The sequence below is a fragment of the Trachemys scripta genome, chromosome 14 (genome assembly GCF_013100865.1).
Source record: "Trachemys scripta elegans isolate TJP31775 chromosome 14, CAS_Tse_1.0, whole genome shotgun sequence".
Classification (NCBI taxonomy): Eukaryota; Metazoa; Chordata; order Testudines; family Emydidae; genus Trachemys; species Trachemys scripta.
Window position 1 is genome coordinate 39,319,409 of NC_048311.1, and position 26,931 is coordinate 39,346,339.

General features: G+C 49.5%; 3 protein-coding genes and 1 long non-coding RNA gene across 4 annotated transcripts in view; 2 read left to right on the forward strand and 2 right to left on the reverse strand.

Moving 5' to 3' along the window:
- The window catches only part of LOC117886897 (zinc finger protein 850-like), a 362,115-nt gene that overhangs the window by 189,349 nt on the left and 145,835 nt on the right, over positions 1-26,931 (forward strand). The gene's annotated exons all lie outside the window — the stretch shown is intronic.
- The window catches only part of LOC117887100 (zinc finger protein 208-like), an 882,934-nt gene that overhangs the window by 121,636 nt on the left and 734,367 nt on the right, over positions 1-26,931 (forward strand). The gene's annotated exons all lie outside the window — the stretch shown is intronic.
- Positions 428-3,772, reverse strand: LOC117886907 (zinc finger protein 585B-like). Its single transcript, XM_034789041.1, has 3 exons — positions 3,720-3,772; positions 2,985-3,098; positions 428-2,671 (listed from the first exon to the last, which is right to left on the reverse strand). Exons 1-3 carry the CDS (start codon positions 3,751-3,753, stop codon positions 684-686), a joined length of 2,136 nt encoding a protein of 711 aa, XP_034644932.1. The 5' UTR covers positions 3,754-3,772; the 3' UTR covers positions 428-683.
- On the reverse strand, positions 3,812-5,211 carry LOC117887031. Its single transcript, XR_004648111.1, has 3 exons — positions 5,170-5,211; positions 4,347-4,434; positions 3,812-3,846 (listed from the first exon to the last, which is right to left on the reverse strand). It is a non-coding gene; the product is annotated as an uncharacterized LOC117887031 (long non-coding RNA).

Sequence of the window (26,931 nt, forward strand, 5' to 3'; positions counted from 1 at the left end):
ATCGACCCTTGGGCACTCCTTTTGATACCAAGTATCAGGGGGTAGCCGTGTTAGTCTGTATCTACAAAAACAACAAGGAGTCTGGTGGCACCTTAAAGACTAACAGATTTATTTGGGCGTAAGCTTTCGTGGGTAAAAACCTAGAAACCTGTTGCATCTGAAGAAGTGAGGTTTTTACCCATCAAAGCTTATGCCCAAATAAATCTGTTACTCTTTAAGGTGCCACCAGACTCCTTGTTGTTCCTCTTGATACTGGCTGCCAACTAGACATGGAGCCATTGATCACTACCAGTAGAGCCCGTCGATCTAGCCAGCTTTCTATCCACTTTTTGGTCCATTCATCCAGCCCATACTTCTTTAACTTGCTGGCAAGAATTCTGTAGGAGATCATATCAAAAGCTTTGCTAAAATCAAGGAATAACACTGCTTTTCCCTCATCCACAGAGCCAGTTATCTCGTCAGAGAAGGCAATTAGGTTACTCAGACATGACTTGCCCTCTTCTTCCAAGTCTTTAAAAATACACATTTACATTTCATACTCTAGCTTATCTAAGGTGGACACACTTTTAAAATCTCTCTCTAAATGTTGACCCTGAGTCAATTACATGCAAGTTGCTTAACCCTTTCTTGCCATGTGTCACAGAAATTTAGATTCTGTGAGGATTCTTCAATGTTTAATAAGGTCAGACCTCCATATGAAACTTTTTCCGCAGTCCAAGCACCTCTGGAGTCTCTCCTGTGTGGATTGCCTGATGTTGAACAAGGTGTGACATCTGTATGAAACTTTTCCCACAGTCCAAGCACTTGTGAGGTCTCTCTCCTGTGTGTAAAGCTTGATGTTTAACAAGGTCTGACCTGTGTATGTAACCTTTCCCACAGTCCAAGCACTTGTGGGGTCTTACTCCTCTGTGGATTGTCTGATGATAAACAAGGTGTGACCTTCTTATGAAACTTTTCCCACAGTCCAAGCACTTGTGGGGTCTCTCTTCTGCATGGATTGCCTGATGTTGAACAAGGTTTGATCTTTGTAAAAAACTTATCCCACAGTCCGAGCACTTGTGGGGTTTTTCTCCTGTGTGGATTGCCTGATGTTGAGCAAGGTTTGACCTCTCTATGAAACTTTTCCCACAGTCCAAGCACCTGTGGGGTCTCTCTCCGGTGTGTAATGCCTGATGGTGAACTAGTTGTGACCTCTGTATGAAACTTTTCCCACAGTCCAGGCACTTGTGGGGTCTCTCTCCTGTGTGGATTGCCTGATGACGAACTAGGTGTGACCTCTGTATGAAACATTTACCACAGTCCAAGCACTTGTGTGGTCTTTCTCCTGTGTGTAATGCCTGATGTTTAACAAGGTCTGACCTTCTTATGAAACTTTTCCCACAGTCCAAGCATTTGTGGGGTCTCTCTCCTGTGTGGATTGCCTGATGACGAACTAGGTGTGACCGCTGTATGAAACATTTCCCACAGTCCAAGCATTTGTGTGGTCTTTCTCCTCTGTGTAATGCCTGATGTTTAACAAGGTCTGATCTTCTTATGAAACTTTTCCCACAGTCCAAGCACTTGTGGGGTCTCTCTCCTGTGTGCCTTGCCTGATGTTTAAGAAGGTGTGACCGTCTCATGAAACTTTTCCCACAGTCCAAGCACTTGTGGGGTCTCTCTCCCGTGTGGATTGCCTGATGACGAACTAGGTTTGATCTCTGTACGAAACTTTTCCCACAGTCCAAGCACCTGTGGGGTCTTGCTTCTGTATGTAATGCCTGATGTTTAACAAGGTTTGACTTTCTTATGAAACTTTTCCCACAATCCAAGCACGTATGGGGTCTTTCTTCTGTGTGCATTGCCTGATGTTTAACAAGGTGTGACCTCTGTATGAAACTTTTCCCACAGTCCAAGCACCTGTGGGGTCTTTCTCCTGTGTGGATTGTCTGATGTTTAACAAGGTCTGACCTTCTTATGAAACTTTTCCCACAGTCCAAGCACTTATGGGGTCTTTCTCCTGTGTGGATTGCCTGATGTTTAACAAGGTGTGACCTCTGTATGAAACTTTTCCCACAATCCAAGCACCTGTGGGGCCTTTCTCCTGTGTGGATTGCCTGATGTTTAACAAGGTTTGCCCTCTCTGTGAAACTTTTCCCACAGTCCAAGCACTTGTGGGGTCTCTCCCCTGTGTGGCTTAACTGATGTCTAATTATTTGTGTCTTCGAAATCAAACATTTCCCGCACTCGTGGGATTGAGCGGGTTTCTCTCCAGTGTGGCATCTCCCATGGTTATTAAGTTCTGTGTGCTTATTGAAGCTTTCCCCATGGTCTAAGCATTGAAGGGGTTTCTCTCCAGTATGGATTGGCTGATGTGTCACAAGCTGTGATTTCACAGTGAATCCTTTCCCACACTGAGGGTAGTGCCAGGGTGTCTCTTCCTTGGGATTTGGCTGCGGCGCTCTGGGATCCTCCTCTCCTCCCTCACCGTTAATAGATTCATCCACTTTCTTCCCTGGGTTGTTTCCCAGCAGTCTCTCTGACCTGTGCCAACTTCCCCAGGCTTCTGCCTGCTCCAAGCACTGGGAAAAATTCCCTTCAGCTCTTCCCACAAAGGTCCCCTCTGGTTCCACTTCCCCAGGAACTTCCTCATGATGATTCCCCGCCTCATTCTCACTCCCTCGCTCAGCACCTGCTGGGAGAGACACAATCGAGACAGGAGTCATTGTGTTGGGGGGAAAGAGGAATAGCACCAAGGGAAAACCCAACATAAAGACTGAGCAATTCGACTCCGCCTCCATATCCCACCCAAACACTCACAGGGAAGGAAAGCTGGGAAGCAAACTGCTGCAGCTAAGAGGCTGGGTGGAATGGCGTGAGCTAAATCTGATGACTGCAGCCTTGTCCTGGCTGAGATGAGGAAGAACTGAGGGTGCTTACTCACACCATATTTTGGGATTCTCAGCTTTTTCCTTCATTCCCTAGATGGTTTCTGTGTCAATCCTCACCGGTATGGGTGCATCTCAGAAGCCTTCTTTCCTTGCAGGCCTGGAGATCGGGCACCCAGGGCTCCTCCCCTTGTTCCAGCCGGGCGATCAGCTCAGGTTTGGGAAGAGGGAATCCTGTGCAGAAGGTGAAATCAGACCAGAACAGGGTGTATTGAGCATTGGTGGAGTATTAGTCAGAAAGGACATTCCATGAGAGGAACCTGTCCCTGTGCTCTGGTGGAGGAACGTGGAATCCAAGAGGACGGGAAAATCGTCACTGAGCCCCCTCGCGCAGAGGAAGTTGTCTGGGGAGGTGAGTTGAATTATTACTACACCCTCACTAGGCGTTCCCAGGATCTGTGCGCTCTTGGGGCCTTGCTGACTCACACACAGCTCTGGACTTAAACCCTTGTCTCTTTCTAAACCTACAGAGACCAGAGCCCTCCCCATGGCTGGAGCTATTCCTAAGGAGGGAGGTGAACAGGGACTGTGTGTGCAGCTGACAAACAACACAGACAGGACAATGATGGATTTACGCCCCTTTGAAAGCTGGAGGGGTGGGGATGGTTTATCTTGTCCATTGGGTTTTGACACCCATGTCCCACTAGAGAGGGCACGGAGATGCGAGTCTCTCTCACATGGCAGCTGTGCATTATGGAACCCATTCACCTATCTGATTGACAAGGGAAGAACCTGACCAGATTCAGATACGCAGACCCGATGACTTCAAAAACCGAGGGAATGGGAATCCCTTACCCAGCGAGGTCACCATCTTGTAGTTCTCCTGCATGACGTCCCTGTAGAGAGCTCTCTGAGCGGGGTCCAGGAGAGCCCCCTGCCCCTGGGTGAAATACACAGCTACCTCCTCGAAGGTCACCGGCATCTGGAACACCAAAAGTCCCCATTCAGCACCTGCTGCTCCAGCCACAATCCCACTAGTCACGCGGGAGGAAGGATAAAGAAATGGAAGCTCTGGGAGTGACAGAGTAGCAGACTCCCTCCCCAATCCTGCTCAGAGAAGGCAGGAGGCTTCAGGGGGTGGGGAGAAGGTGAGAGCTCCTTGTCTCCCCCAGCACACGGAGAATTGCAGGGTCTTCTCATTTCCCACACACCTGCCAGACACAGGCTGATACGGGAAGCAGAACTCTAAGCCAGGGACAGGGACAGGAATCCAGACAGCTTCCCTTCGTATTTCACAGCAGCCTCAGGCTAGTGGGGTCCCACTCCCAGCCCTGTGTAATGGGGTTCTATCCTGTTTGAGAAATGGGAGAATGTCCTGTCTCCCCTCCCGCATCACCAATGGGCCCAATCAGAAAATCAGCAGGTTTATCACACCTTGTCTCCTCCCTGCCCCTGCCCAGGAGCTCCCTGAAAATCCCCTACCTGAGCTGGCTCCATCACAGACATTTCCCTTCCCTGTGTCCTGGAAGACGGGCCCATCTGGACCAAAACGGGGATGTGATTCGTCAGCCTGTCGGGGCGAGAGGGGCGATGGGGAAGGTTAGAGAAGGGGCTTCAGTCCATGTCACTCCCCGATTCCCCCCCAGACTCTTCAGATCCTCCTAGTAACAGTATCTCTGAGCCAAATGTTAGAAAAAAAGGGGCCACTTTGGGGGATTTCCCCACACTGCCATGTAAACTCCTCTCCCTTAGGAGCAGCAGGAGCTCTCTGGTGGCATCACCTAAAGAATGAGCTGCCCTGGACTCCCCCAGCAGCCTCCAGGGACAGGCAGGCAGAGGCTGATCCCATTGGCCCATCCACACTCCCTGCCTGCCCAAAGCAGCAGTGACTCCGGTGTGGCTGAGATGTGAATCCTGCCCAGAAATCAGACCAGGGCCCTGGGCGACCCCAAAACTCATGAGACACAGACCCCACCAGCACGGGTGTGTCTGACAATAACACACTGGGAGCAGGGTGTGGGTGTGGGGGCTGGGTTTTGCCTCTGTCCCCCGCAAGTCTCCCCACACACTCCCTTCCCTCGCAGTGCCCCCCACTCACATCTTCCCCATTCCAGCCTCGCTCCCCTCAGCTCCCCATCTCCCCAATTCCAACGCATCGCCCCATTTTCCCTTCAGTTCCCCCCCCCGCCCACATTCCAGCCTGCCCCCCGCATCCCCAGCACCCGCCTGCCCACACACCCCCTGCCCCTCTTTATCCTCCTCCCCCTGCAGCCCGGGGGTGACGGGGGGGGCGGGTCTCTCTTACCTTCCCTCCGAGCGGGGCCCCCTGGGGCAGGGGCCGGGCCGGGAAGGGGCCTGGCCGGGCTGGGGGCTCTGCCCTGGGAGAAGCTCCTGGGGAGCAGCGGGAAGGGCCCTGCTGGAGATTCCCCTCTCCCGGCTGCAGCCCGGGCTCCGGGCTCCCAGCACCAGCCGCCGGGGCTCGGGGATCTCGCCAGGAGCCTGGAGCCAGAGTCCCCGCAGCGGCTGCGAGTCACTTCCTGCTGCCGGGCCTGAGCCCAGCGATCGCTGCCCCCAGAGCCGCCTCCCAGCTGCTCCTGGGTCCTAGCGATCAACCCACCACGCTGCAGCATCTCTGTGTCCGGCTCCTGTTCCACTCACAGGCTCTAAGGTCAGAAGGGCCCATCATGAGCAACTAGCCCAGGGATTCTCACGACCAAATTTGGTGGCCTCAGAGTGTGGCCAGCAACTCTCACTGGTGGCCGCTCTGACACTTTCCCCTATAATCCTAACTAACTTTACAAGAAACCAATAAATATGCACAGAGGTAAGCGGGGGAAACGATCTTACTATTGTGGGGAACTCTTCTGGCTTATACACCACCCTGATAGTATGAAATAGCAAAAGGAGCTGAATCTTCGCTCCCACTCCCTTTACCTGGAGACCTGCCAGACCTCAAGGACTCCCCTTCCACTCTGGTGTCTGAAACCCCGACAAGGCTGGCCCCAAGATTCCTGCGGGGTCTGCAGCCCAAATTTTGTTGCGATCTCTCAGGACAGAGGCTAGGGTGTCATATCCCCACTCTGGGGTGCTCTCTTCACACTGGACGCATCCCTGATGTCGCTATTCAGCATTGCATAGAGTTCAGAAGAAATACGATTTATTAAACAGCAAGTAATAAAAAAATAAGTAAAAAATGGGAAAGGGGAATGGAAAACATGATGTCATCCCACGCTGCCCAGGGTCCCCCCTCGTTCTCCCCAGCTGTTCACCACACCCAGCTCCAGACTGCTCCAGACCCAGCAACCCTCAGCATCAGTGTTTCTGCAACTCTGCCTCCAACCCAGCTCAGGCTGCTCCTCTGCCCTTCTCTGGCAGGCAGCTCCAGCTCACACAGAGAACTGGCACCTGACTCCCTCATTGGCCTGCCTGCCTCAGGGTTTTCTTTTCTCATTAGCCCTTCCTGTCTTTTGGTACTGGGAGAAGCCAACCAACCCCTCCCACCCCCACTAAGTTTCAGTAAAGGGCCAACAGTCATGGGGGTGTAGTAAGATGAGGCCCTGAAATATAAATTCTTGTGTCAGAGGCCTAGTCTGAGGCCTGAAGCTTGAACCAAAGTACTTCCAGGCATTGCTAAGCAAAAGCTGGGCTGTGAGCCAGAGGCAGGCCCTGCTCACAGACACTGGCAAGAAGAAGGTTGTTAGAAGCAGGTGCTTATCATATAAGTGCTAATAAGAGGAACTTGTGCCAAGATGGCACCTGCATAGCCCGATACAAGGACACTCCATAGACATAACAAAGAACAGGCAGGTGCATCTTAAAGACAGGACAGCATGATGGCTAGATCTGTATGTCTGGAACAATATGATCAAAGGGGAGACAGCACCCTAATGAGCCAAGAGGCTATACCTCAATACGTCAGGAGAGATGAGTAATTTGTCCTGTAACTGTATATAAGTAGGTGCCGGAGTATGTATTTTTGGCCAGCCTAGGGGGCAGTGGAAAGTCCCACCACTGACTGAGCTGCGTCCATTGCCAGGGGGCACATATTCGTAGATTGTCCTGTAGAGTCTATAGGAAACTATTACTGTGTTTCCTTTGACAATAAACCTGGCTCGGGTTCCTTCATACTTTACTAGAGTGTGTGGTCATTGGGGGTTCTCTCGGGGTCTGCTGTGTCAGCGATCTGCGCAGAGCTGGGGCAGCACTCAGAGGGAACATGCACGCAGCCGACTGTTATCATCATTGAACAAGAGTAGAGCACCACACTGGTAGCTACTGACAACACTGGTGACCCCGACCTCTGATCTGGTGAGTAAGCGAGCTGTCCACTGTAGGAATCGTGATCTAACATGGCAGAAAACCATGAGCTAGGGAACCCCCTTTTCCCCTCCCTTCAAATCCCCATGGAGTTTCATAACTCCTGGATTGCCAGTAAAGGGGGGTCCATATGAATTTAAAAAAGAAAGTGGGGAAACATGGACTGGCATATGTAAAGCAATGGCAGAAACAGAAGCTTTAAAGAATAATAATAAAAGTAAAAAAGCAATAATTTTGCAATTAATGTCTATAGCAGTACGATGGCTTAAACAGCACGCCACTATGCTAGCCAGACAGGTAATGGAAAAGACCAGGGAAGTAGAAGAGGTAAGTAAAGCTTTGGAGGAAGCAACCCAGGCAGTCGAGCACTGGAAAGCCCAAGCCCTTTTAACAGGGCAACAGGCAGTTCAAACTCATGATATGCTCGAGCAAACACAGCAGGAAAATAAGAGATTAGAGATAGCTGTAGAAAACCTGCAAAAGCAAAAGGTACCGTCCCCCTTAGCTCAGCAGGCTTCAAGTGCTTTTACTGTACCTGAAGTGTGGGGACAGAAATGGAAACAGGTAGCCCTAGCTAAATTAAAAGATGGGACATGGGACAATTGGAATGGATGCTGCAGTGGGGACATGTGGAATGACCCAGTTGAATTATCCTCTATTGACCCATGGGCAGGGGCTACAGCACCACATCCACCAGCTTATGATGAGAACCAGGTTATGGGCAAACCCTCCCCAAAACCTAGATCAATTCCAGTTAAAACAGGAGAAATGGGAGAAATTGAGGGAGAAACCCTTGCCGAAGAACCGGACCCCAATACTCCGCATACACCCCAATTTACCCTTGATATTACCCCACGCACTGAGGGTCCACTGTCATTGAGGCCATGGAATGCAGTGGAAACGGCAACAAATACTCAGGCTAGGTCTACAATACCCGCCTGAATCGGCGGGTAGAAATCGATCTCTCGGGGATCGAATTATCGCGTCTCATCAGGACGCGACAATCGATCCCCGAATCGACGCTCTTACTCCACCAGCAGAGGTGGGAGTAAGCGCCATTGACGGGGAGCCGTGGAAGTTGATTTTGCCACCGTCCTCACAGCGGGGTAAGTCGGCTCCGATAGGTCGAATTCAGCTACGCTATTCGCGTAGCTGAATTTGCGTATCTTAAATCAACGCCCCCCGTAGTGAAGACCTGCCCTAACTGACAATTTAAGAGAACCATGGTCCCGTGGCAATTATGCAGAAAGAGAAATAAATCAGGCACCTAATTATATACAGAGGGAAAGATATCAGGCATCTAAAAGTACATACACACCTCACCCGCCTCGAGTAAGCGGCTTAACTGCCAGACTCGTTGCCTTAAAAATTAATGAGCTAACTGCGGTAGCTGGAGCCGTCGGTCCCCCGCCTTCCGAGAATTTTAACGAATTTATGGCATGGCTCCATAAATGCTCATCGTTATTAAAAGCTGTGGGAATTGACATGTTACAGGAACCAATCCTGGTACAAACGCTTTTGGGACCACTGAACTGTTATACCCTTGGGTTTGATGATAATGTTATGCAAATGGTTAAACCTGTAGTTCAAAAGCATTTTAAGCTATCTAGTGAGTTAGCAATACTTAAAGGAATTACAAGAATGCCAGGGGGAGCTCCGGCAAAGCTGGCTGATAGAATACAAACATACACTAGGTTAACAGCGGCAGCTACAAATCTTGAGGATTTGAAGCAACTTGTGTTAGAGGCAATGCCTTCTGGGGTGTTAGACTGGATGAAGGCTTGGTGCGAGAATGGAGGTAGAGATATACCCTGGAATGAATGGATTGAAAAAGTGGAAACTGCAGTTAAACAATAGGAAGGAACTCCTGTCAATGAGTGGCGATCACAGTTAGGACAGTGGAAAACAGAGGGTCCTGGATACTCTCCCCGCGGCTGTGGCCGGGGTTGGAGAGGTCACGGAATGAAAAAAGGCAGAGGAAGAAATGGAGAGAGTGAACGGGTAGCGCCTGGAGTTTTGAAACAGGAGAACTTAGATCTTAAGGGAGAGATTGAGAAGCTGCGGGCACAGTTGCAGGCATGTATGATTGGCAAGGAGTCTCGAAAGGAGGAAGATAAGACAGGGATGAAGGTAGCTCAGGCGACGGTCTTGGCATCTGGACTGAATGACCCGATTGTCACTAATTCAACAGAACAGGACAGCCCTCCCTGTAACTCGGAATGCATTTTCCAGCAACCCATGACAATAGATGTCTGGGGATGCCCCCACTTAAGCATCTGAGTTGGGGATGGGCTTGTAGATTTTCTATTGGACACGGGCTGGAATTCCAATAGTAAAAGATGAATTTAATGTATATCCAATCGGGGATTCCGTTCAGATCCAGGGCATATCAGGAACTAAGCAAACATATAATGTTAAAACCCTCCCTCTCCAGTTTGGTGTATATACCATTCAGGAAAAGTGTGCTATCCAGGGCCGGCTCCAGGCACCAGCCCACCAAGCTTGTGCTTGGGGCGGCACCTGGAGGGAGGTGGCCCAGCGCGGTGATCCGGCTCCGGCTGCCGGGGAGAGCGGAGCCGCAGTGGGCTCGTCGCCCTCCTCCGGCGCTCTGGCTGCCGAGGAGAGTGGAGCTGCGGCGGGCTCGCCGCCCTCCCCACAGCACTCCGGCCGCCAGGGAGAGCGGAGCCCCGGCTGGCACGCCGCCCTCCCCCCGGCGCTCTGGCCGCCGGGGAGAGCGGAGCCTCGGCCGGCTCGCCGCCCTCCCCCCGGCGCTCCGGCCGGTTGGGGAGAGCGGAGTCCCAGCCGGGCTCTCCGCCCTCCCCCCGGCGCTCTGGCCGCCGGGGAGAGCGGAGCCACGGCCGGGCTCGGCACCCTCCCCTGCCGTGCTCGGGGGGTGGGCGGCGGGAGGCTTTTTTGCCTGGGGTGGCAAAAAAGCCAGAGCCGGCTCTGGTGCTATCGCAGGGAGAGAAAACTTAATTGGGGCAGAAACTATTAAGTGACTGGGATTAATTCTAGATTTTCCAAATATGTGTATTAGACAAACTCTCACTGTAACCGAGGATTCAAATGACACTAACTTGATCCCTATGGGGCTCGCTACGCAGACAATAAAAGCAATAAACTCTAAACAGCCACCTCCTTCGCCGAAAGGCCGGGAAGGTTGGTGGGCTGAGATTCATGCCGTCTGGGCAGCAGACTCCCTAGTTATGGGAAAAATGCAGACCTCCGTCACTTTAGAAGGGGATACACCCCCATACATAAAACAATACCCAATCCCTCAGGAAGCACAAGAATCCTGAAGACAAGTAATAGAAAAATTGGAAAAATGAAAATTGATTAGAAGGTGTTCGGCACCTAATGCAGCACCAATCTGGTCAGTTAGAAAACCTGATGGAACATGGAGATTAACTATTGACTATCGGGGGTTAAACAGAACTGCCAAAACGAGAAGCACCAGTGGTGGCTGCCTACCCAGAACTATTGGCGGTGGTAACCACTGATTTGAAGTGATTCTCAGTACTCGATGTGGCAAATGGCTTTTGGAGTTTACCTTTAAACCCAGAGTCCCAATACAGAACAGCTTTTGTGTTCTGTACAAATACAGGGTGTACAATACTGTTGGAATGTTTTGCCTATGGGGTACTGTGACGCACCCACAATATTTCATACTGTAGTGAGAAATATGCTAGAAAAGGAGGGATTGTTACAAATGGGAAGAATAGTCCAGTATGTAGAGGACATTTTAATAGTCAGTGAAACAGAGCAAGAACACGAAGCGTTAATGCAGCGGTTGCTGACTAGCTGCAGAAAGTAGGGCTTGAAACTTAACCCCTCTAAATCCCAGCTCAAACAAAGAGAAGTGCAATACCTTGGAATTCGGCTCAGTACAGGGGGAAGATCTGTAGATAAGGAAAGGTTAAGTGTATCGTTAACCTCCCTATGCCAGTGGATACTAAATCTTTGCAGTCTTTCTTGGGACTCACTAACTTCTGCAGAGAATTTATGGTTGGTTATGCAGAGAAAGCAGGTGCTCTGTACGAGGTATTTAAAAGACCACAGTGGACTTGGACAGAGGAGGCAACTAACGCATGGGAAAGCCTGAAAAAAGGGTTAATGGAAGCACCTACCTTAGCCGCCCCTAATAACGAATTCCCCTTTGTTTTGTACCCTAGCGTTAAGAATTTCTGTATTGTTAGTGTGCTTACACAGGATACTGGTGCTGGGGAAAGACCTGTAGCTTAGTATAGTAGAGCATTAATAGCTCCAGAAAACAAACTGGGAATCTGTGAGCAAACTGCCCTAGCTGCATACTGGATACTACAAAAAGCTCAGGCAATCATCGGAGCAAGCAAGGTGATTGTAAAAAGTCACCACGCACTGGGAAAACTACTCAGTAAGGAAAATCTGTCTAAAGGACATGTGAGAGTAGATCAAGCCATTCAGTGGGTCTTTGCTCTCATGTCCGAAAATGCGCAATTAGTCCCGCTAAAAGAACCTGAAATATCTGTATGGGGACTGACTATAAACGGTCGAGAACATGTCTGTGAACCCCAGCAAGAATCCAAAACACACCCTATTTTTTCAGCAACCCCAATCGAACAGGTGATTGGGAAAACAATTTGGTTTGTAGACGGTAGTTCTTATTATACCGGAGGAAAGCGAGTTACTGGCTTTGCAGGGATATGTTTAACTGGAGACCTGCAGACAGTTAACTCTTTCCAGTACAAATTGACTAAAGGAGGAACACGGTCTGCAGAAGGGTCAGCAGTTTTAGAAGTCTTAGCCAGAATGAAAGATAAACAAACAGAAATAATAATAGGAACTGATTCAGATTATGTTAACAAGGGAATCACTATTTATTTGCCATGGTGGAATAGTATAGGTTTTACAGGAACCGATGGATCTGAAATTAAACACAAACTTTTGTGGCAGCAAATGGAAAAATTGGCAGGGCAGTATCAGAGGATCCGGATGATTAAAATAAAAGCCCATAGAGGAAAGGATCCCTTACAGTGGGGAAATGAACAAGCAGATAAATTGGCTAAAGAAACAGCCCTTATTGGAACATTGTGGGAGCCGACTCCCGTAGCAGTAACCACGTGGGCACAAGCAAAACAAAAAAAAGAAATTGAAGGAAACAACCAGAAAGAGATTCAGCTTTTACAGGACTTGCAGGCAAAAGATGACATGATACTGCAATGGATAAGGGAATGTCCCTCGCAGTGGCAGAGTGTCCCGTTAAGAAAGGAGGGAGATTTGATTCTGGCAAAACCAGAAAATGAATGGTTTTTAGTAATCCCTCAGCAAATGCAGTACCTCCTTTTAGGATGGGTACATGGTTCAACTGTGGGAGGTCACCCGAAACAGGAAGAGGCATTGGAAAAACTTAAAAAATTAGGGTGGTGGCCAGCAATGAAAGAGGCTTTAAACCTGCCTATTCATGGCTGTTTGATATGTGCTAAGCAAGACCCTGCTAGAAGGAAAAGACGTGGAGAGTTAATGCACCAAGCGTTAAAGGGACCCCTCCAACGCTTACAGGTGGACTTTGTAGGGCCCTTGCCTAACACCCCTAGAAAAAATAGATTCTTGTTTATGATTGTGGATAGCTTCAGTAAGTGGGTGGAAGCATTTTGGACTAGAAAAGAGACCAGCTGGGCTGCAGCAAAAATGTTAATAACTGAAATTTTTCCAAGATGGGGATTGCCACAGAGCATTGATTCTGATAATGGCCCCGCTTTTATCGGACAGGTGTACCGAAGTATGGGTACCTGGGCCAGTATTCCCCTACTGCTACACATCCCCTACCACCCTCAAGCTGGGGGGACAGGTGGAAAGGATGAATAAATCTCTAAAAATTGAACTGTCTAAAGTGTGTAATGAACTGGGAACAAATTGGGACATGGTACTCCCATGGGTTCTGATGAGGATCCGAAGCCGACCAAATCGCATGACAGGATTTAGCCCTTATGAGATCCTTTTTGGTAGACCTATGCCCAGTTGGGAAAACTTGCTGTACCCCCCAGATTGGGAGACACGTACAGCATTGGCAACTACCACCTGGATGAATAGCTTTAAATACTGGCTGGGCACAGCTCAGGGAGCAGCCGCAGCACAACAAGCTGCAGAACAGCAAAAAATGAATCAGGTATTTGACAAAAACAGTGATATCGAACAGTGGCAAATCGGAAGCCATGTTATCGTTAAAGCTGAACCGGCTCCCAAGAAAAAATGTCCTAAAGTAGAATGGTCAGGCCCCTGGCCAATCAGAGAGAAATTAGGGCCCTCCCTGTACTTGGTCCAAACCAAGGAACAACCTCGGTGGAAGCATGCCATGCAATTGAAGGAATATAAGGGTTAAACATGCATATTACATGTCTGTGATTATTTTACAGAAAAATACACAGGATAAACAAATAAGGTAAGCACAATGGAAACCTTCCAGATGAACAATGGAAATTTTATAAGCTTTAATCTTCAGGCCCTTTCTGCACCCCATTTATTACTGTATTATACCTGGGGTCAGTTAAAGCGATTTGAAATGTCTAGGCCTTCCCCTGTCAGACAGTTGAGGGCAAAAGGACAATTTACATGGGGTATTAGAAATGTAATCACCATTTGGTGGAATGACAAAGATACTTCCTTGTGGATACTGGAACAGGTTGGAAAACAGCCTTTGTGGATGCTGGGACCAGGAATCTCCTGGGCCAATAACACACCCACCGTTCCTTTGGGAACAAGATTCTGTTTATAGTCCCCCAAACTGATCAAATGATTCTGCAAATATTGAATCAGGATTACATTGCCAGGGATCAGAGTAGCAGCCATGTTAGTCTGTATCCGCAAAAAGAACAGGAGTACTTGTGGCACCTTAGAGACTAACAAATTTATTAGAGCATAAGCTTTCGTGGACCACTGGGCTGTAGTCCACGAAAGCTTATGCTCTAATAAATTTGTTAGTCTCTAAGGTGCCACAAGTACTCCTGTTCTTATTGCCAGGGAGCAGTCCAATAGGAAACCACAGTGGGACGAATAAAGATATACCCTAGTCCTGCAACCATGCAATTCTAATATTGTTGCTGCTACCTATATGCCTGCTGCTTTAAAAAAAATATTATTAACTACACATTTACCCATAGGGGAGAGAGGCGAGTGTGGCTTTATATTTTTGCAGGATATGATGCCAATTTGGACATGGATCTTGTTGAGTGTCCTGGTGGTGACCCACAGCGTGAAGGGATTGATTGACGTTACAGAGATCAACCGAACACATTTGGTGACTAGAACCTTTTGGACAGAAACTGGTAACAACGCCACAAGATGGGTTGCCATAAAGCAGGAGCAGCCTACCGGAACTGTTTTAAAAGTAGTATGTGAAACTGAAGGAAGGTGCCAAAAGGAAAACATCCTCAGGGTGTCACCCTTTGAGATTGTGATGACTTGGGGTGGACTGTTGGAAACCGCAGTGAGACTGAATGTGTTCCTGTCCCAGAAGTCGTGAGTGCCCGACGACAGATTGAAAAAGAACTAAGTCTGAGTAAAGAGACAGAGGGGGAATATGTATGCTGCTGGAAGGTGGAAAATATTGTTAATTGTAATCAGGCTATCGTTATCACTGCACTTCCTCACCCAGGCTCCATTAATACTCTTAACCAGAGCTCATCACATAAACATGTGCACATACAAAGTAAGAAAAAGAAACGAGCCACTCCAAAGAGGGAGCGTGCTCTAGTGGCACCAAGGCGAATGCTGGAGCGATATCTCACAGGAATGGTGGGAGAGGATCTGACTCTGGGGTGTGTTGTCCAAACACATCAACTCGAAACTGACGCAATAGACTTGGACTGGTTTCGAGAAACAGACACCGTTATTAGTTATATAGAGGGAAATGTAACAACATATGGAGATTGGACTGACAGGGTGGAATTTGTTGACTTGCAGAATAAGTGGAGTGCGTCTATTCGCATTCGTAACATTCAAGAAAAAGATACAGGAACATATACAGGGACTTGGTCTATAACCCTAAGCACCAGTAAATGTATCTAGCATGTGCAGGTCTGTGAAGAGGTCTGTCTAACACCAATCCCAACACCACCTCCTCCCATCCCTCCACACATTGACCCTACTCAAAGGAGTGGATGTCCCACCATGCAGCCATGGCCTAGCTCAGGTATCTTCCTACATCCTACTGCAGAATATATGGTAGAAAATGTAGGATGGGTTTATGTGCCACTGACACTTAATTTTGGCAGTATGACCATGCCAAGGCAGTGCCCCAAACCTTATAAAGATTGGTTTAATTCAGAAGTAGAAAGGCAATTGCAATTTTGGAAGGGAAGGACAGGCAGGGCAGAAAAGGTGGGGGAGGTGTATGTATGTAAGAGAGGAGTATGACTGCTTAGAGCTGCGGTATGAAACTGCAGAAAAACCTGAGAGTATCTGGATTAAGTTTAGAAGTGTGAGCAACAAGGGTGATGTTGTGGTGGGAGTCTGCTATAGACCACCAGACCAGGGGGATGAATTGACTATAAGGTGGATAGAAAGCTGGCTAGATCATTAGGTTCAATGGGTAGTGATCAATGGCTCCAGGTCTAGTTGGCAGCCGGTTTCAAGTGAAGTGCCCCAGGAGTCGGTCCTGGGACTGGTTTTGTTCAATATCTTCATTAATGATCTGGAGGATGGCGTGGACTGCACTCTCAGCAAGTTTGCAGATGACACTAAACTGGGAGGAGTGGTAGATACGCTGGAGGGTAGGGACCTAGACAAATGAGAGGACTGGGCCAAAAGAAACCGAATGAGGTTCAACAAGGACAAGTGCAGTGTCCTGCACTTAGGACGGAGGAATCCCATGCACTGTTACAGACTAGGGACCGAATGGCTAGGAAGCAGTTCTGCAGAAAAGGACCTAGGAGTTACAGTGGACGAGAACCTGGATATGAGTCAACAGTGTGGCATTGTTGCCAAGAAGGCTAATGGCATTTTGGGCTGTATAAGTAGGGGCATTGCCAGCAGATCGAGGGACGTGATCGTTCCCCTCTATTGGACTTTGGTGAGGCCTCATCTGGAGTATTGTGTTCAGTTTTGGGCCCCACACTACAAGAAGGATGTGGAAAAAATGGAAAGAGTCCAGCGGAGAGCAACAAAAATGATTAGGGGTCTGGAGCACATGACTTATGAGAAGAGGCTGAAGGAACTGGGATTGTTTAGTCTGCAGAAGAGAAGAATGAGGGGGGATTTGATAGCTGCTTTCAACTACCTGAAAGGGGGTTCCAAAGAGGATGGATCTAGGCTGTTCTCCATGGTACCAGATGATAGAACAAGAAGTAATGGTCTCAAGTTGCAGTTGGGGAGATTTAGGTTGGATATTAGGAAAAACTTTTTCACTAGGAGGGTGGTGAAGCACTGGAATGTGTTACCTAGGGAGGTGGTGGAATCTCCTTCTTTAGAGGTTTTAAAGGTCAGGCTTGATAAAGCCCTGGCTGGGATGATTTAGGTGGGAATTGGTCCTGCTGTGAGCAGGGGGTTGGACTAGATGACCTCCTGAGGTCCCTTCCAACCCTGATATTCTATGATTCCTCAGGAATTTCAAAAATCCCCTTCCTGTTTGCTCAGCCTGGCATGGCGTGGAGTGCTATCAGCGAATCTTTCCAGGTGACCATGCCTCCACGCGCCAAGCGAGCCCCAGCATGGAGCAATGGCGAGTTGCTGGACCTCACCAGTGTTTGGTGGGAGGAAGCTGTCCAGTCCCAGCTGCGCTCCAGCATAGGAATTACGATACCTTTGGGAAGGTATCAAAGGACATGATGGAAAGGGGCCATGACTGGGATGCCCTGCAGTGCAGGATTAAAGTCAAGGAGCTGCGGAGTGCCTACCGCAAAGTCGGCAACGCAAATGGCCGCTCGTTTGCTCCCCCGTGACCTGCCGATTCTACAAAGAGCTGGATGTGGTACTTGGGGTTAACCCCACCTCCACTCTGAGCACCACCATGGACACTTCCGAGCCAGTGGGGGGGGGGGGGGGAGGAGGAGGAGGAGGAGGCAAACGCGAGTGATGCTGGTGGGCTGGGTGGAGACACCCTGGAATCCCTGGAGCCATGCAGCCAGGAGCTCTTCTCGAGCCTGGAAGAAGGTAGCCAGTCGCAGCGGCCGGTACTTGGTGGAGGACAAACAGAAGAGCAGGTTCCCGGTAAGCGGTTTTTTTTTCGGGAAGGAATTTTTTCGGTGCGGGCTCTTTGGGAGAGGAGGGTTAGGCATGCATGTCTAGATGCGGAATAGTGCATTGATGTGGTTTACCACATCACGGTAATCGGCCTCGGTAATCTCCTCGGATGTCTCATCCAGAATGCGTGCAATGCGCTTGCGCAGGTTTATCAGGAGAGCCACCGTGGTCCTTGTCCCAGCCAGGCTAATGTGTCTGCGCCACTGTGCCGCAAGGGGTGGGGGGACCATTGCTGCACACAGGCAAGCTGCATATGGGCCAGGGCGGAAGCCACATTGCAGTAGAAGACCCTCCCTTGCTTCCCAGGTCACCCTCAGCAGCGAGATATCGTCCAGGACGAACTCCTGTGGAAAATGTTGGGACAGTGTTCAGTGTAGGTGCCCCTTGAAGCTGTTGACTCTCCCCAAGGCACAGAAACCCAGAGGACAGTGCAGCCCTGAAACAATCAGTCCCCCTTACTCACCATTTTGAGGCTCCCGTGGGATGTGTGTGCTTTGTTTAGGACGGGAAAATTATGCTATTGTGTAGACCCTGTGTGTTTTCTACTCCTTAAGTGCGGGGGGAATCACTACTCTGTCCAATATAAACAATGCTGCCTCTGTTAAATGTTGCATTTTGCCTATACAGCTGCATCAACCTTGAGACCTCAGCCGTCCCTCTTATCGCCTGCTCAGAGACTGCAAAGACTGAGGAAGAGACCGCGAAAAAGCAAAGAAGACATGCTGCAAGAAGTGATGCGGCAATCTATTAAAGAGAATGAGAAAGAGGGAGAGAGAAAGCAGGATCCGCCAGGAAAACGCAGCGCACCGGCGCCAAAGCACCGAGCACCGGCAGCAAAGCACTGATAGGCTCATAAGCATCCTGGAGCGCCAAGCCGATGCTATCCAGGAGCTGGTAGCCATGCAGAAAGAGGAGCAGTACCGCAAACGCAAATGCCTCCCCCCTCCTACAGCCCTTGTCCCAAAACTATTTCCGTTGTGCCCCACTGTCACCTCCAACCCATGTTCCCCAACTTCTGTGTTCTTCACACCACCCGCTGCCTCCAACACCAGTATCTTCACCACCCAGCCCTGAAAACCACAACCCTTACCCTCTGCACTCAACCCCCATCACCATGCAGTATAGCTGCCCTGAAGTGCAGCACTCACTGCACAGCACACCAGACAGGACATACGCAAATCTGTGATTGTACCGTTCCCCACTCCAACCCATTGTTTCTTTCCAATACATATTTTTTTTTTCAAAAAATGGATTCTTTGGCTTTGAAAACATTCTTTATTATTGCATAAAGTAAAAGACTCCTTAGCCCAGGAAATAAACAGGCACTGCAAGTCTGCTTGTCTGCCAAGCAGACACTGATTCCTAAAGATTGGAACTACTGCACTTCACTCCCGTGCAGGGCACCAGATATCACTGCTGGTTTTCAGCCTCAAATTGCTCCCTCAAGGCATCCCTAATCCTTGCAGCCCCGCGCTGGGACCCCGTAATAGCCCTGCTCTCTGGCTGTGCAAATTCAGCCTCCAGGTGTTCAACCTCAGCGGTCCATGCCTGAGTGAAGCTTTCACCCTTCCCTTCACAAATATTATGAAGGGCACAGCACGCGGATATAACCGCGGGGATGCTGTTTTCGGACAAGTGCAGCTTCCCATACAGAGATCGCCAGCGGACCTTTAAACGGCCAAAGGCACACTCCACATTCATTCGGCACTGGCTCAGCCTGTAGTTGAACCGTTCCTTGCTGCTGTCAAGGCTCCCTGTGTAGGGTTTCATGAGCCATGGCATTAGAGGGTAAGTGGGATCTCCAAGGATCACAATGGGCATTTCAACTTCCCCTACCATGATCTTCCGCTCTGGGAAAAAAGTCCTGGCCTGCATCTTCCTGAACAGCCAAGTGTTCTGAAAGATGCGTGCGTCATGCATCTTTCCGGGCCAGCCTGTGTTAATGTCAATGAAATGCCCACGGTGATCCACAAGTGCCTGGAGAACCATAGAGAAATACCCCTTCCGATTAACCTACTCGGATGCTAGGTGGGGTGGTGCCAGAATAGGAATGTGCGTCCCATCTATCGCCCCTCCACAGTTAGGGAACCCCATTTGTGCAAAGCCATCCACTATTTCCTGCATGTTACCCAGAGTCACGGTTCTTCTAACTAGGATGCGATTAATGGCCTTGCAAACTTGCATCAACACGATTCCAACGGTCGACTTTCCCACTCCAAACTGGTTTGCGACCGACCGGTAGCTGTCTGGAGTTGCCAGCTTCCAGATTGCAATAGCTACCCGCTTCTCCACTGGCAGGGCAGCTCTCAATCTCGTGTCCTTGCGCCGCAGGGTGGGAGCGAGATCCTCACACAGTCCCATGAAAGTGGCTTTTCTCATCCGAAAGTTCTGCAGCCACTGCTCGTCATCCCAGACTTCCATGACGATGTGATCCCACCACTCGGTGCTTGTTTCCCGAGCCCAAAAGCAGCGTTCCACGGTGCTGAGCATGTCCGTGAATGCCACAAGCAATTTCGTGTCGTACGCGTTACGCGGCTCGACAGCATCGTCGGACTCCTCACCCTCACTCTCATTGTCACTTTGGATCTTAAGGAATAGTTCGACAGCCAAACGTGACGTGCAGGCGAGACTCGTCAGCATACGCCTCAGCAGTTTGGACTCCATTTCCCGCAGACAGATCGCGCTGCACAGAAACCGTTGAAAGATGGCGCCAAAGGTGGACGGAAACAAAGGGATTTCTGGGATGTGAAGCAATGCATCACGGGGCATTGGGACAGTACCCAGAATCCCCCACACCCACGCACCCTTCCCACAACCCACGGCGCCAGAATGGGAAAAGGTGCTCTGTGGGATAGCTGCCCATAATGCACCGCTCCCAATAGCGCTGCAATTGCCGCAAATGTGGCCATGACAGTGCGCTGGGCAGCTGTCAGTGTGGACAGACTGCAGCGCTTTCCCTACTCAGCTGTACGAAGTCAGGTTTAACTCACAGCGCTGTACATCTGCAAGTGTAGCAAAGGCCTTAGTTTGTTTTTTACATGTGCTAGTTTCGAAAAGGCTCTTTCACGTGAACAACTTGTAACAGGTAAGCTGCAAAGCATTGAATAGATTTATAAAAAGCCTGGAACATGGAAGACCGATCCGATTCCTTTAGCCAGTCAAGCCACTGTCTGGTGGTGTTCGTAGTGCTACCTTTAGGAACAGATCCGTTATAACCCCAAAGCAATCCGACTTCAGCTTCCAACTCATCCAAGGACACTTTAAATTTGTTGGCAATGATTCTCATATCATCCCTGCCAATGTCTAAGCTCAGCAGTTTTCCCATTGCAGTCACAATTTTACACGTCTCCTGTTCAAATCACTGGTCAATGCCGGTAATCATTGAGTCTAGGAGTGGGTAAAATGAAGTTATTCTCTCCTGCTCCTCTTTTGTATCAAAGTGATGCTGGGACTCAAACGCGTCATCAATACGAGTGGACGTTTTTCTCTTCTTAACTGGGGGAATCGATATATCAGTCTCTACACACCTTTTCACACTGTCATTGAAAATAGATTGAAAATATTCTGGGCCACTTCTCATCGCAGCCAAATAGTTACGCAAGCTTTTCACCCATGTCATTGCAGTAAGTAAGTTGAGATCTGGTTCTTGAATAGCCTTACTCACTTTTACCACCATCTGGAGAATAGGGTGCATCATGTGAAAGGCAAAGATGAACTTGAATTAATTTAGTTCATGGATAAGGCCCCTGGCTTTTATTTTAACATCAGCAAGGTGAGTTGTTTCGATAATCTCTTGTAAAGCTTGTAAAATGATGGAGTAGTTTTGTTTTACAGCAGCCACTGCTTCTGCTCTGCATGCCCATCTTGTGTTTGACAGTGACTTCAAAGTCTTCAACTGGGATCCTACTTCTTGTGAAATCTTCTCCATTACTGCATGTCGCACAGGACTCCCCTCCATGAAGGCATAAAGAGTCTGAATAACACCGAAAAAAATCAAAGACAGTTCTGTTTTGTTTACTTGAAGTGCATGCATCTACTAAGACGAGGTTCAAACAATGCGCATAGCAGTGTACATAGAGTATTTCACTGTTTCTTTCTTTATATTTCATTTGAACTCCCGCAGTACATCCAGACATAGTAGATGCACCATCAAAACAGACAGACATCACTGATGACCAGTCAATTTTAAGAATGCCAAGGACGTCATTTAACTGGTCAAAAATAGACTGAGCATCAACTGTTAATAGTCTCTGAACAGACACAAAATGTTCAACTGGACTATGTTTTTCATTGTCAAAATACCGCACCACAACGGACATCTGTTCATGGTGTCCACAGTCAGTAGTGTTGTCAGCAATTATTGAGACCATTTTTTCATATAGTGAAGACACAATCTTTTGTTGCACAACGTTGTGCAAGACCACAGTTAAATCATTTTGGATGCGATTATTCAGATAGGTAGCGTTTCGAGGAGATTGTTGCACATGCTTTGCCATTACGGGATCATGTTTTTGGAGCATATTGACAAGATTTAGAAATAAACCTTTCTCAAAACTGTCAGCTTTTTCACTGTGACCCCTGAATGGTCTCCCGCCTTTCGCCAAACACAGAACAATGTCAATCAGTCGCTCCATTACACTTCGGTTATGGCACCATTCTTCTTGTTTAGACAGATAAGCCTGCTTGCCCTCATCCAACAATACATCAATAGGTTTCCCTTCATTAAAACTTGACCATGAAGAACAGCTCAACACATGAGATTTTGACAGTTGGTGGTTTTTAAACCATTCGTTAGCCCTATGCCAGTTTCTGAAACCCTTATCAATAAATGCTGGATCAGTGTGACCTTTGTTTGCTGCATCATTAGAGGAGAAGAAACGGCAGTAAAAGCAAAATGCTGCGTCCTTTGAGGTGTTATATTCTAATCACCTGTACTTTTCATACCAATCCGACTGAAAACTTTTTTGTTTATTCCCTATTTTACTTCTAGGAAACATGCTCAATCTAGGCTGATAAGGACCTCTAGATAATCGAGACCGGCGTTCTAATCTATTTTTTGGAATATCACAGACCGGGTCATCAGATGGAATGTTTAATGGCTTTGAATAGGAACTACACTGACCTGAACTAAGAGACAAAGTCCGTTTCTGTTGGTCATTACTCAGTTTATTGCACGCACTGGAACTGGTGGCGGCATTATCTTCATGTAAATTCTTAACCAAGGAGTCCAAGGTATTTGCACTACTATCAGCACATTTGTTATAATTCAGTTTGTCTGCTCCTTTTCTTATCTTAACAACGAACCGATCCATATTTTAAAATTCAAAGGGGGTATCATGCGATTGAATTAAAACCTAAAGCCACGGGCTTGTTATGCTATTTCAGTAGAGTACACGTGACAAAGATTACAAACACTGTAGACACTGCACTGGGCACGCCTGACGCAGCCGCTTATATAGGTCAAAGAATTTTCTAGAATAGTAGTCGGAGGGGGAGGGGAGGACGCAGTAATGGGGACGCATGCTACAAGCGAATGTGGGCTTCCCATACATTTCTACAACATCTATATTACGCAATTCGGCGCTTATTGCATAATACAACAATCCATACTTTAAAACTAAAAGAGCGTATCATGCGATTAAATTAAAATGCAAAGCCACTTCTTTTTGAGACTTTAGGGTGTGCCTGGGCACACCCGGCACATGCCTATGCAGAAGACAAACCCTCTCAATGCCTCGAGTGTGGGAAATGTTTCATTTGGAAGTCAGAACTAATTACACATCGGAGAATCCACACAGGAGAGAGACCCCATAAGTGTTTGGATTGTGGGAAAAAGTTCAGAATCAGATCATCCCTTGTTTTTCATCAGAGGATCCACACAGAAGAAAGCCCCCATAAGTGCTTAGACTGTGGAAAAATTTTCATACGGAGGTGTAGCGGGGTGCATACCCGCTCCTGCCCTGCGAGGCTTGAAACAGCCCAGGAGAGGGCTGTGGCTGGGGCAAGAAGCCTGGGCTGATTGCGGAAAGTAGGTAAGCTGTGGCCATGCCCCAATCAGGCCCAGATGGCCCCTATAAGTGGCTGTGAGCCAGAAGCCCAATCAGTCTCCCTCTGCTTGTAGAGGGAGAAGGGCCTGGCTGCAGGGACCTAAGCAAGACACCTAGATTGGGAGCAGGGCTGAGGAAGGGCCAGAGGAGTTGGGAGCTCTGGCCTGGAAAGCCCCAGGCTGCAAGCCTGACTATAGGCCGAATAGGTGCAGGGTTGCAATGGGGCAGCCCATGGGTAGGCAGAGGCAGCAGGTCTGAACCCCATTTGCCTGTGATGAGTGGCTTATACTGCAGTCTGCCCCAGTGAACAGGGGCTAGATGGAGACTGGGCAGTAGCCAAGACTGAGACGAAGTGGGGATAGTGGTGGGGGGTTCCCCTGGGAGGGGGAGACCCAGAACTGTGGGGGTACTGCCAGGGGGCAGCACCCAATTAAAACAGAACTGGGGTTTTGGGAGGGACACGGGGGGCCAAGCGCCAGCAGGACACCGGCCAACAGAGGGCGCTCCGGAGGCTGGATGCTAATTCCCGAGGACAACCAGCAGGAGGCGCCGCCGGGTGAGTCTGCGCACCATTTACAAATGGTGGAGAATGCAGGCATAGGCGGTCCATCCCTGACACAAGGGACTAGGGCAAGGACTGGGACTATTGCCTGAGACGGCGGAGAGACAGAAGCGGGGATGATGGATCCCCGTTACACCAGGGTCTTCTTTGCCGAGACACCAGGTGTCATCCCTGGGTGGGGCCCAGGGGCAGCGCCCTGACAGAAGAAGGCAGAAGAGCTGCTAGGGTGCTGGGAGACCCAACAGAGACTGTGGGAGGTGCTTTGCGCCCTCCACGAGCAGATGGGCCATCTGGCGGAGAAGCAGCGGGCCCTACGGAAACTCCTTGGGAGGGAGTTGAAAGGAAACCGCCGAGCGCCAGGGGAGAGGCCCAACGTTAGGGCCAGGAGGCCTAGGGTGGGCCAACGGACGTGTTATGCCTGCTTAAGGCTGGGACATTTGAGGCGGGACTGTCCCGACCGGGATGGGGGCGGGGCACTTTGCCCCAAAGAGAGACAGGGACAAGTCCCAAAGGTAGTCTGTTGGGTAAGGGAACCCAGATGGCTGCCAACATGCTGGGCTTGCGGGCAGCGAGGCCACATGTGCTGGACGTGCCTGGGGCCGAGGGTCCAGGTCCGCCCTGACAGAAGGGTGGGACCCAAGAGGGACCCAGGAAGGCCCAAGGCAGGACAGGGGTGTCGAGCCTGCTGGAGCTGCTGGCTACCAGGTCATGTTCAGAGGCACTGCCCCCTCAGAGGGACTGAGGGGCGCCAGGAGGAAGTGTCTGGGGGCCCGGTGGGGCCAAACCTGGAGAAGGTAGAGGCTGGGATGGAGGGGACTCCGAAGGAGGTCGGGACCCAGACCATCGCCTGCCAGTAACCTCCCAGACTGAGTGGACCCCACAAGAGGCCAGGACCCAGGTGGGAGTGGAGAAGTTGGCTGTCGGGACCCAGACCCTGAAAGAAGAGGGCCGGGGGGACCCCGACCTGCGGGCGTGGCTAGAGGCCGCGGAGTTGGCCCACAGGAAGGCCGAGGCCCATACCCGGGAGATGGCCCGGGGCTGGGAGGCTGTGGAAAGGAGGGCGGCAGCCCTAGAGGGACGGCCCTGGAGGGCCAACTTTGGGCAGCTGAGGCCATGAGTCTCCCCACCCCAGAGATGGGGGTTTTGGGGGGGATATAGTGGGGTGGATACCTGCTTCTGCCCTGCGGGGCTTGAAACAGCCCAGGAGAGGGCTGTGGCTGGGGCAAGAGGCCTGGGCTGATTGGGGAAAGTAGGCTCAGCTGTGGCCATGCCCCAATCAGGCCTAGCTATCCCCTATAAGAGGCTGTAAGCCAGAAGCCCAGTCAGTTTCCCTCTGCTTGTAGAGGGAGAAGGGCCTGGCTGCAGGGACCTAAGCAAGACACCTAATTTGGGAGCAGGGCTGGGGAAGGGCCAGAGGAGCTGAGAGCTCCGGCCTGGAAAGCCCCAGGTTGCAGGCCTGACTATAGGCCGAATAGGTGCAGGGTTGTAATGGGGCAGCCCATGGGTAGGCAGAGGCAGCAGGTCCGAACCCCTTTGCCTGTGATGAGTGGCTTATACTGCAGTCTGCCCCAGTGATGCCTGAGATGATGGGGCATCCAGGATTTCCAGGTTTATGGATCTTGGGTAGCAGATGGAATACCCCTGGTCGGGGCACTAGGGGTGTGTCTGTGTAGATTTGTTCTCGTGCTATAGCATGGAGTTTCTTGAGCAGTTGGTGTAGTTTCTTTTGGTACGTCTCAGTGGGATCGGAGGATAGTGGCCTCTAGAATGTGGTGTTGGAGAGTTGCCTGGCAGCCTCCTCTTCATAATCTGAGCTGTTCATGATGACTACAGCACCTTCTTTGTCAGCCCCTTTGATTATAATGTCAGGGTTGTTTCTGAGGCCGTGGAAGGCGTTGCGTTCTGTACAGCTGAGGTTATGGGGCAAGTGATGCTGTTTGTTCACAATCTCAGCCTGTGCACATCTGTGGAAGCACTCTGTGTAGAAGTCCAGTCTGTCATTTCGACCATCGGGAGGAGTCCACACAGAATTCTTCTTCTTATAGTGTTGGTAGGAGGGTTCCTTTGGGTCAGTGCGCTGTTCAATGGCGTGTTGAAAATATTCCTTGAGGCAGAGCGACGAAAGTAGGCTTCCAGATCACCACAGAATTGTATCATGTGCGGGCGGGTGGTGGGGCAGAAAGAGAGTCCCCGAGATAGGACAGACTCTTCTGCCGGGTTAAGTGTGTGGTTGGATAGATTAACAATATTGCTGGGTGAGTTAAGGGGACCACTTTTGAAGCCCCCTGTGGCACGTAAGAGTTTAGATCGTTTACTGCCCTTAATAGGCATCAGAAAATAAACACAGGAGAGAGACCCCATAAGTGTTTGGACTGTGGGAAAGGTTTCACAGAGAGATCAGCACTTCTTACACATCAGACACTTCACACAGGAGAGAGACCTTGTAAATGTTTGGTTTGTAGGAAAAGTTTCATTTGGAAGTTAAACTTTATAACACATCAGAGAATCTACACAAGAAACAGCCCCCATAAGTGCTTGGTGTGTGGGAAAATTTTAACACAGAGATCAGCACTTCTCACACAAGAGAGGGACCTCTTAAGTGCTTGGACTGTGGGAAAGGTTTCATACTAAGGTCACTTATTAGGCATCAGAGAATCCACACGGAAGAGGGACCTTATAAATTTTAACTAGAGCTCAAAACTCACTCAACATCAGAAAACCCACATGTGAGAAAGACACTATAAATATCTTGAAAGTGGGGAAAGTTTAATTGGAGCTCTCGTCTTATTGCACACCTCACATTCCTTCTTAAGACAAACCTCAGAATTGCCTCGACTGTCGGAAATGTTTCCTGTAAAAGTCAGCCGTTATAACACATCAAAGGATCTACACAGGAGAGAGACCTCATCAGTGCTTGGACTGTGGG

Coding starts and splice junctions, on each gene's coding strand:
- LOC117886907 (XM_034789041.1), bottom strand. CDS start 3,753: ATGCAGGAGAACTACAAGATGGTGACCTCGCTGG. Junction 3,099..3,719: donor CAAGATGGTGACCTCGCTGG/GTAAGGGATTCC, acceptor CCTTCTGCACAG/GATTCCCTCTTCCCAAACCT. Junction 2,672..2,984: donor TCTGAGATGCACCCATACCG/GTGAGGATTGAC, acceptor TGTCTCTCCCAG/CAGGTGCTGAGCGAGGGAGT.